General features: G+C 43.7%; 2 protein-coding genes across 3 annotated transcripts in view; one reads left to right on the top strand and one right to left on the bottom strand.

The window, feature by feature from the left end:
• Positions 1 to 8118, bottom strand: part of REEP3 (receptor accessory protein 3) — a 31843-nt gene extending 23725 nt beyond the window's left edge. The window contains exon 1 of the mRNA XM_083502879.1: positions 7979 to 8118. Coding sequence (XP_083359005.1) covers positions 7979 to 8010 — 32 coding nt within the window. The 5' untranslated portion in view covers positions 8011 to 8118. The remainder of the gene's footprint in view (positions 1 to 7978) is intronic.
• Positions 8119 to 8257: 139 nt separating this feature from the next.
• The window catches only part of JMJD1C (jumonji domain containing 1C), a 119539-nt gene continuing 110703 nt past the window's right edge, over positions 8258 to 17093 (top strand). Inside the window, exon 1 of one of the 2 annotated variants that reach the window (XM_083502276.1) lies at positions 8258 to 8331. The gene's annotated coding sequence lies outside the window, so the exon portion shown is untranslated. Of the gene's footprint in view, positions 8332 to 12078; positions 12226 to 17093 lie in introns of those variants that run through there. The other variant, XM_083502277.1, reaches the window with a different exon arrangement.

Raw genomic sequence — 17093 nt, 5'->3', positions numbered from 1 at the left:
TTCCAATCCCCATCAGCCCTAGGCAGCATGGCAAGGTGAGGGTTGGTGTGACTTTTGAGTCCAACAACATTTGAGGGGCCACAAGTCCCCTATACCTGTTTTACAGGAATGCCCCAGTTAAAAAATAATTTCAAAAATCAGACAAGAATAATCTTAGTTTGCAATCCTACCAAATAAAAATTACAATCAATTACTTTAATTTACGGGGGCCAATTTATTAACACTAACACTAAATGCATAACCTACAGTGTCCACTGTTACACTGACAGTGATCCTGGGATTTGAAGCAGGAATCTCAGGAGCCAGGGCAGTGACCTAGCTTAGTGAACTACCTGGGATTGATTGAATGCAGGCCCTCAGATGCTCTCCAAGCACAAAATGGAATAGTGTATAATGTCAGCCGCCCTGGTCAAGCAGTTTATACATACTAGAGTCATTTGCACTCTGCCCTTCCCTAGTAAAAGCACATACTAGGCCTTGAATCAGATACAGCCTCTCAGCCCTGACCTGGCTCTGACATTTACTGCTGAGATTTGTTTACCTGCATTAGTCATGTGCATTTCCTTCTTAGGAGCTAATTCAACAGAACAAAAGCACAGGGTCAGTGCTTTAGGAATCAGCTGGGAATGATAAACAGAGAAGAGGATGCTACTTATTAACAAAGTGACCAAACCATCAATGTGATTCAGCTATCCACATATAAACTTCAGTAGGACTAATGAATTATTAAAGCACAGAACTGATGAAATTTGATTTGAAACACTTTGCCCAGTTTCAGTAACCCATTTCTGAACATTTAGGATACTGCTATTTCTATTGCCATTTACATTGGAAATAGATTATAGCTTTCCCCAGGACCTAGAAATGGGACACTTAGGGCAAAGCCTATTAGTTTTCCAGACTGAAACGTTATTTGCTATTTTATTCTTTTTAAGTCTTCAAGAGCTATTGTGGACTTCCAAAATGTTACCGATTACATCAGTTGGAGGAATTCATCATCATCATCAAGTGTTTGCCACATTGCTTCAATTGCACCACGACAGTTCATAATGGATAAATTGATCCAATGTGGCAACACTGGCAAAACATCAACTTTTTACTGAGTCTATAAGCATTATAAGATACAGATGTTAAGACAAAAAGAATAGTGAGCAACTACCATAAGCAAAGTTGAAAATAGTTGTTTCCAGTCTTACTATTTCACAACATTCATCTCTATCCCACTACCTAGGGGGATAAGCAGAAGAATGAATAATGAGGTGACTGTGAATGGTTCAAGTACACCAAGCTCTACTTCCCCCAAAAAACCTGGGTCCATAAAAACTTTTTGCATAGTTTGGGTCATCCATAAAACTTAAAGTTATTGCAAAAGTGGAACCACATATGTAAAGAACCGAACAAGTTATATCGTTCTCCCTAAGAAAATGTCTAGATCTGAAGTCAAGTTTTTCAGAAATAATTTCCCCTGCTGGCCTTGGTACCAGCATCATTCTCCAAATCAGGAAATAACACTTCTGGTAGGTTGCATGAAGTTGCCATCTTCCTTTTAAGGATAAGGGTAGACTGTGAAGTAGCACTGAGCCTTCCTATTTTGACAGCTTCTCTAGGAGATGGACCTTGATTTACATATGCAGAGACCATCTCCAAATCATTTGGAAGAGAGGCAAGTTCTCAAAGAGTATGGAAATAGCCTCTGATATAGAAAGGGCTAAGAACACAGTAAAAATCATAGGTAGCAACAGACTGGGAAAAATCTCTACAGCTAATTGTGAGAAAGGACACAGATCTCTCTCTTTAAAAAGCAGTGATCACATCAAAACCTTTATCCATCCATAATGCCACTTTGTTACATTACAGCTTTGACTTGCGTTCAACAAGATCATTGGATATTTTGCAGACCCCTATACAAAAATAAAACACAAGGTTTTTCCTTGTGTCTCAGCCTCTCCCCCAGCAGTTTAGAAAATACTATCTTGTGCATGTTGAGCTTATAAGTCCAATTGTTTTTATTCCCAATATTTGCATTAAGGTTTTAAACAGCAACTCTTCTCCGAGTATTAGAAGAGCACATAAAAGACAGATTTGTGATTGTACATGCAATGTTCTCTGCCTGGCACTCTTGAACAATTGTCTGACAAGCAGCCAAAACTGTTATCTAAGGACACCACCAACAAAGTGCGATTGTAAACAACTTCCTAGCCAAAAAGATAAATATTGGGCTCCAAATATATAGAAAAACTATTGTTCCTGATTACTCTATGGCACTCTTTGCCACTCTAATAGTGATACTATCTCTCCAAATAATAGTTACACTCAAACATATTTAACTTATGTGCATTCAGCTTTATGTGCATGGCAAAATAAATAAAAAGAGGGCAGGGTTCTGGGGAAAATGATTTTGGCAATTCCATCTGCCATTAAACCCAGTGGGTTTTGACTATATGCAGTTTTGACTTTTGGCGCAATCTCCAGAACGTAACCCCGTAACTGGGAAGGCGCAGTTTTTCACTATTCCTTTGAGCCTTGTTTCAATTTACATAGTGAAGAATCAATTAATCTTTAGAACTCTTCCTCATGCTTAATGGAAGAGCATTCTATAGCTCAAGAAGCAGCAGTAGCATTTTTGTACAAATCTACTATCAAAGTGCTACACTGTCAATCTCCATTTATCACATATATTAGATAAGGATGACTACCAATACCTGCTCTTCTTTTATAAATGTATGAAAGCAGGCATTGTCAGGACTATGTCCAAAGACTTCATAGCCCTTACAGCTTCAGAGCAAAAAATAAAAAAATAAAATTAATAAAAATCTTCCAAACATGGTTGACATGAGCCGCAGCTCAGCCGCATGTTTTAAAAAAAAGCCTCCTTGAGATACAACACAGAATGCTAAGCAAGGGCCAAATGCCAACCACTTTCACTGGCTGGAACAGAATTAGCATTGCTCTGCACAGCAGAATCCTTCAGCAGCAATTCTGCAGCTGTACGGATGTTACACTCAGGTACAGTGATGCCCACTATCTATTCGATCAGAACAGAAGAAATGACAGGCATCTTACATCATAGGACAAATATCCCATCAGCCCAGTGCTTCTACTTCTTCCTCTCGGTAGCAGTTTGCTAGCACATCTTGTTGCCAAGAATTCTAGTCACAGCATCCCTTGAAATTCCTAGTCCACAGACATTGCCTATCTATAGCAAGTCATTCACCTACAAAGTCCTGGAATATTTTTCATGGTTCAATGGCATGATTTGCCTTGGCAAGAACAGATGGGTCTACTTTTAAAACATGTATAAATACTGAAGGCTGATTTTAAGGGACAACTTCCCTCTAAGGAATTACCTACTTGGATTTCCTTTTTAAAAATCTAGCTGCTCTCTGAATGCTGCTTTTGTTTCAGTTCTTAGTGCTACAAAATGCACATTATACAAACATGCTGGCAGTTCACATTAAACAGAGATGCAAAAAGATTTTTTTTAAAATATGAGGGCTATTCTAAAACATTCATTCTTTAAACAGCATTTTAGAAAGCTGGATCCACATGAGTGCATTTTTGTATTGGAAATACCCTTTTGCTGCCAAAGAAAACTTCTTTAAAACATTACACCATTTGAAATACAGAACTCATAGATGTGTCTTTAATCCAACCCACCTGCAATTCTCTAAATGTCACCAACTCCACCACTTAAAATTAAAGAACATGCAAAGATCCTTCTGGTTATTAATTACACAGCCTCTCTGTTGCTAATTTTACCGGCTCCTCCTTTTACACCCCTTCATTACATACTTCTACCCACAAGCAGACTTCCAAAAAATCTACTTTGCCACATCCTCTGGTCAAGTTAAGAGTCAGCCAGTCTTCCTTCCAACTTTGAAGCTGCAAAGATGGGTGGGGATTGCCTGGGTAGTTACACTATTCCTCACCATATCCCCAATTTCCAAGTTGGATAGAATCATAGAGTTGAAGGGGACCACCAAGGGTCATCTGGTCCAACCTGCTACTATGCAGGAATCCAAGCTGAAGCTTATTTGTCAACTGTGTGGCCAAGGCACCTTAAGAACCTAGGCCATGAAAGTTAACTCTTTTTGGAGTATGTAGAGTGTACTCAGGGTTGACATTGTAGTACACTGAAGAATGAACACATAATGAATCACCTAGCTGGTGAGATCAACATGACTCCTAGAGTGGTAATCAAAACTATCTCATTCAGAAGCCTGCAGTAACACATCTTGGATAAAGTTCCAGAAATGAGACAAGTCCACACACGCCTCTAAATATAAGCCAACAGGCACAACATGGGTGAAAATCCTGAGATTCTCCCAGACACTGCTAATATTTAGTTACTAAGGGTTTTTTTTTTAAGAAAGCTTTCTTCATCCTAAAAAATACCTTTCATTGAAAGGCAAGGTTTTTGAATTTAAGGTTTCATAAACGTTAACTTTTACTGACTGAACACCTTACTCAAAACTTATATTTAGTAAATGGAAAGTCATGTACTATTTATTGTGTGTTACTGCACAGACCTGCTAAAGCCCTAGCTTTAGGGCTTGAATGCTACCTCCCAGCTGTAACCATTCACATTCATCAATATGCTCAAGGATAGACAGATTTCCATGTGTTAATGTTCCCACTATTTGGCCATTGTCAGCCACAGAGCAAAAACAACAATTCTCTTTGACACTGCCACCCCAAGGACCCTCCTTCCTTCCTTCCTTCCTTTATTAACAACCATACCAGTAGCTACTGTTCTTTCCACTATCAAAACCCATTCAACTGGGCCAACTGTTGCCACAATAGATCAGATTTCTACTCTTCTAGTTTTGTTTCTGAGGCTGTGAAAGCTGCGAAAGCAGCAGAGAAACCTCCTGCAGAAAAACAGACACACTTTTGCTATATCATCCTCAGAACTCTTGCTTCCATGGAAGCATCTTGGAAGAAGAAAACTAAAAGGTCCACAGTGTGTGCATGAACTAGCATGCAACTACCATTTAATTTAATGTGTAAGCTCTTTAAGAATTCTTGGGTGGATGCCACCTGGAAGCTGGTGATGTGTCGGCTTTTAATTCATTAGTAAGCCCTAGAACATTGTCTCTTCTCACCAACATTAGCTTCACTTCCTCATTGGGTGGAATTCAACATCATGCTCATCTAATAATTCAATCTACCCCAAGATTTCAGCTTGCCAGAGAGAATGACACCCCCCACCACTGTGCTGTTCAGGGGGATCTCCTGACTCCTCCCCACAGTCAACTTGGAGAAGGAAAGGGGAAAGCCCTGTTGCTCAGACAGACATCCTTGCACAGGACTTATGGTGAAATGGCTGGTTAGGTGAATTCTGCCCATTTTGTTTACTTTTAGTGGAATGATGTTCTAATCTAATTAAATTAAGCATGCACTGTACATATACGGTATGCAACGTTATTAGGTTTTTGCTTCTATTGTGCTAAAATTTAAGGAGTTACAGGAACCACACAGACTAAGCAAAAAGGAATGGCTGTTCACCTTAGGCAAATGAATTGCTACTTCCATAATTAGTCACTACGGATGTGCAGTTGGGAGGATAATTTTTAATGTAGGCTTGCAAATTTGCTGTAACCTGCAAAGCTGTTGTACACATGCACCAACAGGAGACCAATATTAAAGTTGAAAGACTGATTTAAAAGGAAACGTTCACAAACTCTTGGATAATGCATACCTGCAACTGCTGCCACCTTCAGTCCATATATAATTTAGTGGATCTGATATAGTACTGCCTGCTCAGAAACGTTTCCATGAGATGACAGTTTCATGGTTGTCTGTGCAATTTCCACCTCATACCCATCATTACAGAATTCCAAATATCTGAAACATGCCTTCTGGTTGACTACATGCATTTAAGAAGATATATTTACCATTTAATTGCTTGCTCACATGGCAGACACTCTCAAAATGCCTGGTTTACACCACAATTTTATTCACTTCAAGTGTGGGCCTCATAAGGCCACATCATTTTGCCCTTTGAACTCAAAAAAAGAGTACGGTACTTAAAAGAAAAAGGTGTTGTTGTTTGGTGTTGTCGGGGCCAGAGTTCTCTGCAGCAGAGACCTACTCTTTTCCAAATCATAGCATGTGTATGCTAATTTATATGGCTGACATAAAACATTTGATTGTTTTTATGCCACAATTTTAAAACAGTCCTCAGAATAATAGGCACTGTTTGTTTTTTAAAAATCACATTGTATTTAGAAATAAATTATAAGGGTTGCCAAATTAGTATTTAAGCTGCCACAAGATTGCCATTTGGGACTGGAACTACATTTACCAGATCACATTCTTATAACCACTACAAATTCTTGTTAAACTAGGCTAAAATCACTACAGCATGCATTTAAAAGCCATTCTTTAATCACCTAAATGTTGAAATTAATGGATAATATATGGGATTTCTCAGAAAAATATACCTTCTTTCAACACTTTGCCCAATGACCAAAAAATGCTAATCTTTCAATAGGAAAAGTACACTTTAACTTTTCAACTACGGCCCCCTCCCCCATGATGGCAAAGGTATTTCTGATAAAAACACAAAATGGTGTATCCAAGGTCCAGCCAAACCCATCACTTCAAGTCTCTTTGTAGGCAGTGGACATTCATCTATCTCCCAATCAGTTTCTAATTTGTATGAATTTAAGCAAACTGACAAGGATGAAGACCTGGCACTGTTGGGTCATACTCATCAGTAGACCTATCAGTATTATACTAATAAAACCTTGTTTTTTTTATAAAACGGGGGGAGATCTACAAATATATAAGGAGCTTCTCGTTTAGACAGTATCACTGCACCATGTTTACAAATAAAACTTATGAGCCAGCGTCACATAAAAGCTTGTTTAGAGTCACTGGCTAGGGCTCAGTCCCCAAACCGGTTTTCAATGACAGGGCGGAGCTCTAGACAACAAAGGTGGCTGTGGCCTCAAGCGTGCCTTTACTGTTTTTAGTGTGGTGTTTTAAATAGTTGTGACCACCTCTGGATTATAGAGTGAACAGGAATCATAATCAGATTTTTAAAAGATGACCATTATATAATTTGAGTGCCATCCAATGACCACAATGATATACTGTATACACATATCTAAAGCTGAGGGGAAAGAGTCTCTAAAGTTAAACAGGCTGCGCGATTGCCCCCCCCCCCCCAATCTGAGAAATAAAAAACTGCCATGACTCTGCCCCGCTCCAGCGCATCTCCTCCTCTCCTTACACAACATGCCTTAGGGATGGGCTCAGTAGGTAGAGCACGATAATCTGAATCTCAGGGTCATGGGTTCGAGGTTCCTGCATTGCACGAGGTTGGACTAGATGATCTTGTGGCCCTTTCTTACTCTACAACTCTGTGAATCTATGATCGCACGTGAGATAAGGCAGCCTCTAAGCCAGGTATGGCCAAACTTGGCCCTCCAGCTGTTTTGGGACTACAACTCCCATCATCCCTAGCTAATAGGACCAGTGGTCAGGGATGATGGGAATTGTAGTCCCAAAACAGCGACACCGAGAGCCAAGCGGGCTGCTCCCTGTGACTTGGAACTCGCAAAATCCCCGCGTTTGCCGCACCGATGCCTGACGCTCTCAGGTGCACGCGGAAAGCCGCGTAAATTAGGGGCGCGCCTAAGAGCACGACGAGTCCCATAAGGATTGCTTTCCCTGCACCCTAAAATGGCCATGCGCTGGATGTGGGGACCGGCGCTTTTGCGGAAAGGCCCACTTCGCTCCACCCCAAGTATCAAAGCAGCAGGAAGTCCCAGAGGGCACTTCTATCACCCCCGCTGTGCGCGCAAGCGCAGTAGCGCCGCATTCTTCTCCTCCTCCAGCCCCCACAAGCCTCAGCGGCGAGAGAGGCAGGAGCGAAGATGCCTCCCCCACCCCCAGGACAAGTCTGAGGGAAAAGTCCGTTGGTACCGGTCCCTCTTGAGGCCCCGCTTCCCTCACCCTCTCCACTTACACAACGACTCGGGAGATGATACACGACACCATGTTGCCGCCCCGGTTCCGTGGGCGCCGCTTCTACCTTTAACCGTCCGTCAGTCTGTCCGTCCCGCCAGCCGGAGCCCTACCTCTCCTTCCCGCTCGCGACTTTCCGCCGAGCCGGGCACCGAATGGCCCCAGCCGCTTCGCCCGACAAACACAGCCTAAGCCCCGCCCTCCTCCCGCCTCGGGCATCACAATAGGCGCGGAGGCCGCGCCTCCCCATAAACGGATTGGCTCGCGCCGCCCAGCCTCATTCGCCCGCCGCCTGCCGTCGAGCTGGGCTGCAGCGCGCATGCGGCGCGCCTCTGGACGGCGAGGAGCGGATGGGTATGTAAGGAGCCGCAGCTATGCGCCGGCGCAGTCTTTTTCTCCCCCCCCCCCTTTGCTGGCTGTGTGGTGGCTTGTAATGTAGGCTATGCTAAACCCCTTTCCCGTAGGGTCGCATGCGGAGTTATTTATTGCTTTTTGGAGAGGGGGGGGTGGGGGAGCCGGGTTAGTTTGCCGCAGCGTCTCGTGCACCTTAAAAAAAAGAGAGAGACTTCCCAAATGTTTATCTTGCCATTAAGCACCCGATGGAGGCGCCGCAACAAATGCAGCAGCCTTTCAGGTGTCCCAACACCAGGCCCCGGGTGGCTTCTGCTCGTCGTTCGTTGCTTTGCCCCGTTCGCGCCCCTTCTTCCTTGTCGCTGCTCTTGAAGCGGCCCCCGGGGATAATCTTCGCGCGATGGATCAGCGTCGCTTAGGCTGGGGAAAGCGGCGCCTTCGTTTCCGCACGAGGCTCCTTTCTCCTGGAGGTTGTTTTCTTCCCCCAGCCGCGTCAACGTTTCCACCCCACCCCACCAAACTGCGGGGAGGAGGCAGCCGATCTTCTTGGGTGCGGCTGCAGAGGTGAAATTGGAAAGCGAGGAAGTCTTGGGAAATGCCACTTTTGCACACATTAAGCTCTGCGCGGTGTTGGCCTTGTTTGCTCATCTTGCGCCCGAAGCCTTTTCCCCGCCGCAAAGGTGTCTCTGACGTAGCCCTCGTTAAACAATCGGAAAGCCTTGCTGATCTGCTGCAGATCGGCCAGAGATCTCCCAGTAGATCCTGATCCACCTTCTGCCCGCCCCTGATAAATGAAAATGGTGACAGCACCCTGGAATGACTCGTAGTTTCTACTGAACAGTTTCAAACGGTCAAATATATGCAAGGATACGTTTGTTTGGCCCTGGATTTGGGCATAATTTGCAATGGAAGTGTTAGGCATTAAATAGTAGAATGGGGCTGAAAGAGGGGGAAAGAGGAATCGTAAGCATTGGTACGCACAGAGGACAAGGAGCAGCACTAGATCTTTTTTTGATGTAGTTTTCTGAAATTAGTGAAGAAATATACTGAGACATACAAATCCCACATGCTGGCAGTTCTTGCACTAGTGCTTTCTCCTCAAATATAACCTTGTGCTATGTTCCGAACTTGGCTTCCTTCCTCCTATTGTTCAGTTCTGTAATCCTGCCAATAAATAATGTGTGTTGTAGTGTGGAAATAAATAACAACTACAGATCTGCCTGTCTGACAGGTAATGAAGATGAGTGTACTTCCTAAGCTTCTTCAGGACATGTGAAATCCTGCACTCTTTTTTGCAACTGTCCTTTTCTGATCAGATACCAGATAACCCAATTCCAAGTTTTGCCTGCTTTTTTTCTCTTCAAGGGCCATGCATATCACCTTTATCTATCTTACTTCTAAGGAGGACTCTCTCATAAGGTTTCTGACTCTTAGATATCTTTTTTTACAATCCAGATTTGCAAAAATAGCAGGAAATGATGTAATGAAAGCTTGAAGCTGCAGCTTCATGGAGGTGAATTTTGCAAGCATGATTGCTATGGTGAATTGCCCACCCCTCCACCAGTTTTAGCATAAGGGAGCAGAGGACCACTAGAACTCCCAGAGTCTATGATTTGGCAGACTTTGTGCTGGAGTGTTGTGTCTAGAAGGTAAAAATGCATGAAAAGCAAACTTTTGAGGTTTCCACTGTCGACGTCAGTGTTTTTTCAAACAGTGGTCTGGTCTGCTGAGCAAAGGTGGCCATGAGACAGAGAAGTCTGGGTGGGAGGGAGGAAATATGGTTTCCCTACTCTGAGGGCAAAGATCCAGAGGAGAAGGTGCTGAGGGAAATTAGGTTGTGAAATAAAAAGATAGTTGAATATTTACTATTAATAAGTAAATAAATAGACTGGGAATTGAATGGCAGGGGATAAAATAGAGTGTTATGGGAGGAATAAATGCATGTAAAAGGACCAGGGGTGTGTGTGTGTGAGAGAGAGAGAGAGAGAGAGCAGTTATGGGCAGGGGAGATAATGTGTAAGTTGAGTGTAGAAGGAGAATTGGGGAAGATACGGGTATGGGGATGTAAAGGGAAAAATATTTTTTTAAAATTTTTTCCAGCAAATACTTCCTCAAATTGGGAGGCTGAGTCAGTACCTCCACAGCTACAAGGAAAATATTGGCAAATAATTTAACAATTTTTAAAAAATGTAATCAATATGTATAGGAAGTGATGCCAGCTGATTATACCAAACTGCCACCATTCTGTGACTGACTTAGTGAGCTGGGAGAGTCTGAGGCAGAGGGCAGTCCAGATCAGGCAAAAAAGGCAGAGATGAATGAAGAAGCATGGGGGTTTCCCCCTCCTGCTGTGACAAACTCCTCTCCCCCTTGTCTCCTAGGACCAAGGAAGGCATGAAGTGGGAGGAGCAAAGGCAGGCAGGCATGCAGTCACAGTCTCAGATTGCTTGGGGGTAAACCCTGGAGAGGAGGAGACTTGGGTAGCTGCGGGAAGGCGGGGACCTTTAGTCTCCACAGCTGCCTCATAGGAGCAAGACATTTGAAGAGAATTGCTGTGTTCATTAGGCCTGGCACACCTGTGCAGATCCTGTTTAAATAATTAACTTCACCTACTTGGTGTGATCCACTGCGAGCTTCCGGCAGATAGATTAGGTAAATATTTCATTAAGAACATAGTAAGTGTTCTGCTGGATCAGGCAAAAGGCCTATGTCTAAATCTCTTTCCAAGCCTTCCAGGATAGTTGCCATTGTTACATATTGTGGGAGCGAATGTGCCTTCTTTTGATCAGCTAATTGGACTGTATTTGCTTTGCTTCAGGCAGGGTGTATGTGAGTCCAGGCAGGATGTGTAGGAACAGTCAGAGAGATTTCTGGTTCTCTGTGCAATACCTACAGAAGTTGCAATGTCACTAACAATGCCACACTTGATTGTCTGCCTGAGGCAGCAAATTGCCTGTTGCTTACCTTTGTGTTTGCCATCTTAAATTAATGTGAGAGGGTAGAAGGCAGTTGAGATAAGAAGTATTTGACTGCCAATGTTAAAGTCCCGACTGTAACAAGGTGGTGAAGTAAACCAGAGTCCATGGCACTCTAGGGAGGTTTGCTTATTAGAAAGATACCTGTTATGTATTGGGTTTAAGCGCAAATGGGCCTTGACCCAAATGGGTTTCACTGTGGGGTTGAGCCGTAGGGAATTTGGGGGTCCATTGTACAGGCCCAGGGTTCCATCAAAGACTGATGGAAACTCCTGGCAGATCGATTCAAAATCTGCCCCTGGGGAAATCTGATTAAGCCCTGAAATACCTAAGCCTAACGGCCCAAACCATGCTAGGCCTAGAAGGCTAGTGAATGGGCCTTCAGTTATGATGAGGTTCAAATTCTTGGTGTACTTCTTAAACTGGACCTTGAAGGTGCCCATCCCCTTTAGCTGGATTCTTTTTCTCTGGAAGTCCCATAGCACTAGGGGACCGGGTGGAGAGGAGGACCGCCATGAGAGTAAAGCTCTTTCAGAGTCTATCTTGAGTTGTACCCTAAGCTTATTGGACCCCGGGGAAGGAAGTTGAAGTACCTGGCTGGAGAGGTGGACTGTAAGTCCTCCTCTATGTAGGCCTCGTGGACATGTTGCTTGGGTCGTGCTCTGGAAGTCTTGGAGTGGCAGACTCGACCAATGTGCCCAGTCTTCTCACAGCGGCGACATGTGGTGTCCCAAAACCTGCATGTCCGATGCTCGTGGTTTTCTCTGCAGCTGGCACAGGTCCCTTGAGGTGCGTCAGATGATCGCTGGTTCGATGATGTGCTTGTAGATTGGGAGCAGTGGTGTTGGTTGGATCAGTCCAAAGCTCAGTGGACATCCTCATTGTGGGAATCTACGGAAGAGGACCCGTCTCGCTGGATGTGGTGAGTTCTCCTTTCAGTACGTGGGCTGTGGGCCGCCTCGTGGGCATTATCCTTCTCAAAGGCCGTGGCCATATTCATTGCTTCCATCATCATGAAGTCATCTTTTGCCAGCAGCTTGCGGTGGAGACGGCTGTCTCACATGCCACTGATGAACCTTTTGAGAAGTCATTATACAATGTCAGCGAATTGGCAATACATCGCAATCGCCCAGAGTGCTGTGATGTATTCACTCGCTGACTCTTGCGCTTGTTGCTCTCTTTGTGCAAAGTCGTAGCGGCGGTGGTTCTTAGTTGGCTGAGGCGCGAGGTGTCTTGTCATAGCCTGTGTCAGCTCATCGAAAGTGCATGCCTCTATGTCCCTGGGTGCCATCAGACCTTCCAGTAGAGTGATGGCGGAATTTCCTAGCGCCGTCAGTAGCACATCCACCTTGTCTGCCTCCCTAGTGAAGCCTTGTAATCGGACCTAGCTCCTTATTTGGCGGAGCCACTGCAACCATTCTGCAGGATGGCTCATATCCAAGTCTGATGACAGCCGACTATGACTGGTGGCCATCCTCGGACCTGGAGCAGTCGCTTGTGCAATTGTGGGTGGTTGCGAAGACGTGGCAGGTGCGGTCTCGTTTCTGGGACTATTTGCTGAGTCCAGCGTGGCAGCGAGGTCGCGCTTACTGCGAGGCGGCAGGCTGTGGTGCGCGGTCTTGGGCCTCTGGCAGCCAGCGGGAGCTCATCAATCCCACCTTCGTCACCAATGTTAAATGTTCAGAAAAAGTCAGAAGCCCAAGGCAGTATAAGTTCCTCAACTACGTTTATTCAACATTTGTCAGTGACAACAGCTCACTCATAGGAAAACAAGAACTGAACTGACTGGACAACACAATAATAATGCTGAGCATGAACTGACCATTGACAGTTGAAAGTGCATGCGCTTACTTGCCATTAGAACGTTCGTCTACCAACGCTTCTACAATTGGTTAGAACGCGCTTTGTAACATAAGAAGTGTTAAACCCAATACATAACAATACCCTTGAGTGGCTATAACAGGGCATCAGATATAAGAGGCCAGGACAAGGCTTTGGACCAGGAGAAGGTATCTGCAGCCATGGGAATGGGAGCTGAGAGGGTATGCTGATCCAAGAGGTAGGGAGGAAAGGAACAGCTTAAGTTGTTGGTTGTCAGAGCAGCTGAGAGGCTGTAAAAAGAGCTCTGCTGGATCAGGGCAAAGGCCTATCTAGTCCCTTGTTTTGTTCCCATGATGGCCAACCACATGCACATGGGAAACCCTCCGGCAGGACCTGAATACAATGGCCCTATTCATACTTGTGTTCCCCATCAATTGTTCCTCAGTGGCATACAGTCTCCGATACACAAGCTAATAAAGAGAGCCATCATGACTAGCAGCAAATGATAGTCTTAGTTGTTTTTTAAAGCTGCCCAAGTTGATGACCATCATTGCTACATCAAATACAGTGGTTGCGAACGTAATCCATGTGGGAGGCACGTTCGCAACCGCATCTCTGCGTCTGCGCACGTGCGGGTTGTGATTCAGGGCTTCTGCGCATGCACAAAGCCTGATTTAGCGGTTCTGCACGAGCGCCAAAACCTGGAAGTAACCCATTCCAGTACTTCCAGGTTTCGACGCATCCGTAACATGAAAACAGGCAACTTGAAGTGTCTGTAACCTGAGGTTTGACAGTAGTAACTAATTCCACAGCTATGTGAAGAAGCACTTCCTTTTGCCAATCCAAATATCCAACCATTTGCCTTCATTGAATAGCCCTGGGTTCTAGTATTGGGAGAGAAGAAGAAAAACTTACCCACTTTCTCTCGATACCATAAATAATTTTATAGTGCTCTAACATGTCCTCCCTTATTTGCCTTTTTTTCTAGGCTACAAAGCCCCAAAGGTTTTAAGCTTTCCTCATTGGTGAGTTGCTCCAGCCCCTTTATAAATTGGGTTGTCCTTATCTGCTGCACCTTTTCCAGCTCTGCCTTGCTAGAGTCACAAAATAAAGGTTTCCAGGTGCCTGTGAGTGCTGGAGTTGCTGTGGGATTAATTCTGCTGTGAATCTTGCCTCCTCATGCTGCTGTGCCCCTGTAACCTAGGAATCTGCCTTCTAGTCAGATCATTTGTCCGTCTGGAATCAGCTCTCTGGGGATTCAGATTGGGATCTCTCCCAGCCCTCCTTGGAGATGCCAGGGATTGAACCTGGGATCATCTGGATTCAATCAACTCAAGGCTACTTGTACGTTTAAAACCAGATTATTACAAAGACGATACATACAGTACTCGCAGAAACCAATCCTCTAAAAGGGGTGGGGTTGCATTTTCTTCCATTTAGGAAAAGAGGTGTGCAAAGCGATTAAGCACTAGTCAAACAAGTTTTAAGTTGTTAAACTTATTTTGCAATGTAAGTACATTTACCAGTTCTATGGGTTACATACGCTGAAGCTTGCATGCAGTCAGCTTCTGCTAGAGAGCCATTCTTATACCAAAGTGATGCCCTTTATGGGGGGTGGGGAGGCCACAAGAAATAGCTTTTGCCTTCATTGCCATGGTAACAGAATCCTTAGTGGAAAGCTGCATTTACATTTAAAGAGACACTTATAAATGTAAACACAAATAGCAATTAGGTGTCAGTTTTGTTACTAAGAGTCTGTCATATCTCATAGAATTTGAGCTTCAGTATAAAGAGGTACAGCAAAAGCTTGTTTATCAAACAGGAATGAAAACAGAAATGCAACTGCAATTATTATCAAGGAGAAAATCAAAGGCTACCTTTGGAATCTGAAAAATAGAAACTCAATTAATTACTTCTCCAGAACGAATTTGGCATTTGTTTCTTTAGGAATGAACTGTAACAGATTTTGACACCTATCTATTTTCAATCTGAAATTATTTTCCTATAAAATAGCAATTTTTAAGATTCCATTAGAAATGACAATATGTTAGTGTTTCTCTAGCTAGAGAGCAACTGTCCACACCCTGAAGGGAACATCAGCAGGGGCTGTGCAAACAGTTGTATATGCCTTACTGGTACTAGGCTTGTAAACAGTCAAGGCTCAGCATTTCTCAATCATCTTTGTGGCAGTCACACATTGTGTATTTAGCAGAAGTCTTCCTTTTAACACTTTTATACCTGGTTCCTGCGCCTGCAAGATGCTGTTCCTAATACTGAGCCTCTTTCCTGAGAGTAACTGTCCTTATTGCAAAGCTTTTCTGTTTTGAAATGTTGCTTGTTTAAAGTCTTTATATCTTTACTACACAATCTTTATATATGTACCCCGCAGTGGTTTACAACACAATTTAAAACAAGACAATAATAAAATGCACAGTAATCTAATGAAAGGTAATAGACAAATGACATGATTTGCACGGGAAATCATCGTTAAACTAACAATGAAAGCAGCAAAATAAAAACTCCAGTTCCAATGTTTTAAAATATAGCATCCTCTTAATACCATTTTAAAGTACACAGCATTGCAATTCCTGAAATTAGAATAAAAATGGCTTCACCCAGAACATAAAACACATCAGTGGGTACCAGGCATGCCTCCTTTTGGGAGGAAGACCCTCATCCTCCCATATCTGGGGTGGGGAGCCTGTGGTTGTTGCTGAACTACAACTCTCATCATTCCTGACCATTGTCCATGTTGCCAGAGGAAATGGGAGTTGGAGTCCAGCCATGTTTAGAGGGCCCCAGAGCTGTGGTTAATAAGTGACTTGACTGCAGAAAAAAACAGGCTGTAGAAATCCTCGGTGTTGAAAGACCTGGTGTTTCCGCCACCTCTCTAGGGCACTTTTCCTGCTTCTGTCTCATTTTCTCGTCCTTGGATCTGCCCATATGCTGCACTATTTGTTTTGTTTTGCTGCCTGCGTGCCGCACAAAACAGACAGCCTACTTGAGAGGCGCTTAAAAAACGTGTGTGTTGGGACAGTGGAAGGAGCACAGGAATCACGTGTCATACATTTTGCTGCCTGCCAGCCACAATGAACAATCAGCAGGTAGCTGCTTGGCTTGAAAATCTGGAGTGAGGGGAGAAATGCGAGAATCTTCCCATTGTTGTGGTTTTTCTTCTGCTTACTGGCATGTGGAACAGGAAGCGGCTTGAGAGGAATCTGAGTTGAATATGGCAGTGGGATTGTTCCAGGGTTGAGTTGGGGGAGCCCAGGGCAGAGGCCAGAGGCATTGTCAGAATGATGGTGCTAATAAGGATCACCTTTTTCCTAGTTGTTCCCAAGTTGTTTTGGGGAAAGCATTTCAGTGGCATCATTATTATCAACTTTTCCTCTTCCTCTGCTCACAGCAGGGATTATTCCCACATCGTCCTTTGAGGAGGGGGTCAGCGCAGTGCAAAGGCAGAAATAATATTATTCCCATGCTTCCCTAATTTTGAGAAGCTTGCAAATGGCATTCAGCTTCAAACATCAAACTTATCTGGGCCAGTATTGTTCAACGGCTACTCTAGTGAGTTCTTAAACGTGGGTGTTTTTTGTGCAATTGTATATTTTATTATTATTTGTGACTATGTATGTGTATGGCTGGCTGTAGTTACTAAACATTATTTCTGGATTCAGCTGATTTTTGTTTTCTAGCTTTAATCTGTAGCAGCATACCAAGACTTAACAATGTCTGGAAAAGAAAATGTATTTTCAAACATTTTTTTAAAAAACAAAAATAAATCTGAATAGATTTTTCATATTTGAACCATTCTAGGTTTTCGTCTCTTTTCTTTTTCTGCTCTTTTTTGAGGCAGCAGCCATTTTGTGTTAAGCCACACCCCGGCAGCACCAAAATTCCAAATCTGTCCCCAGATTTGAAAAGGTTTTCAACCACTGGTGTAGGCACTACTGACACTGGTCTGACTCA

This window comes from Podarcis liolepis, assembly GCF_965112155.1.
Source record: "Podarcis liolepis genome assembly, chromosome: 5".
NCBI classification, from domain to species: domain Eukaryota; kingdom Metazoa; phylum Chordata; class Lepidosauria; order Squamata; family Lacertidae; genus Podarcis; species Podarcis liolepis.
Note: the sequence above shows the minus strand (reverse complement) of the source record. Positions and strands in the feature narration are given on the sequence as shown.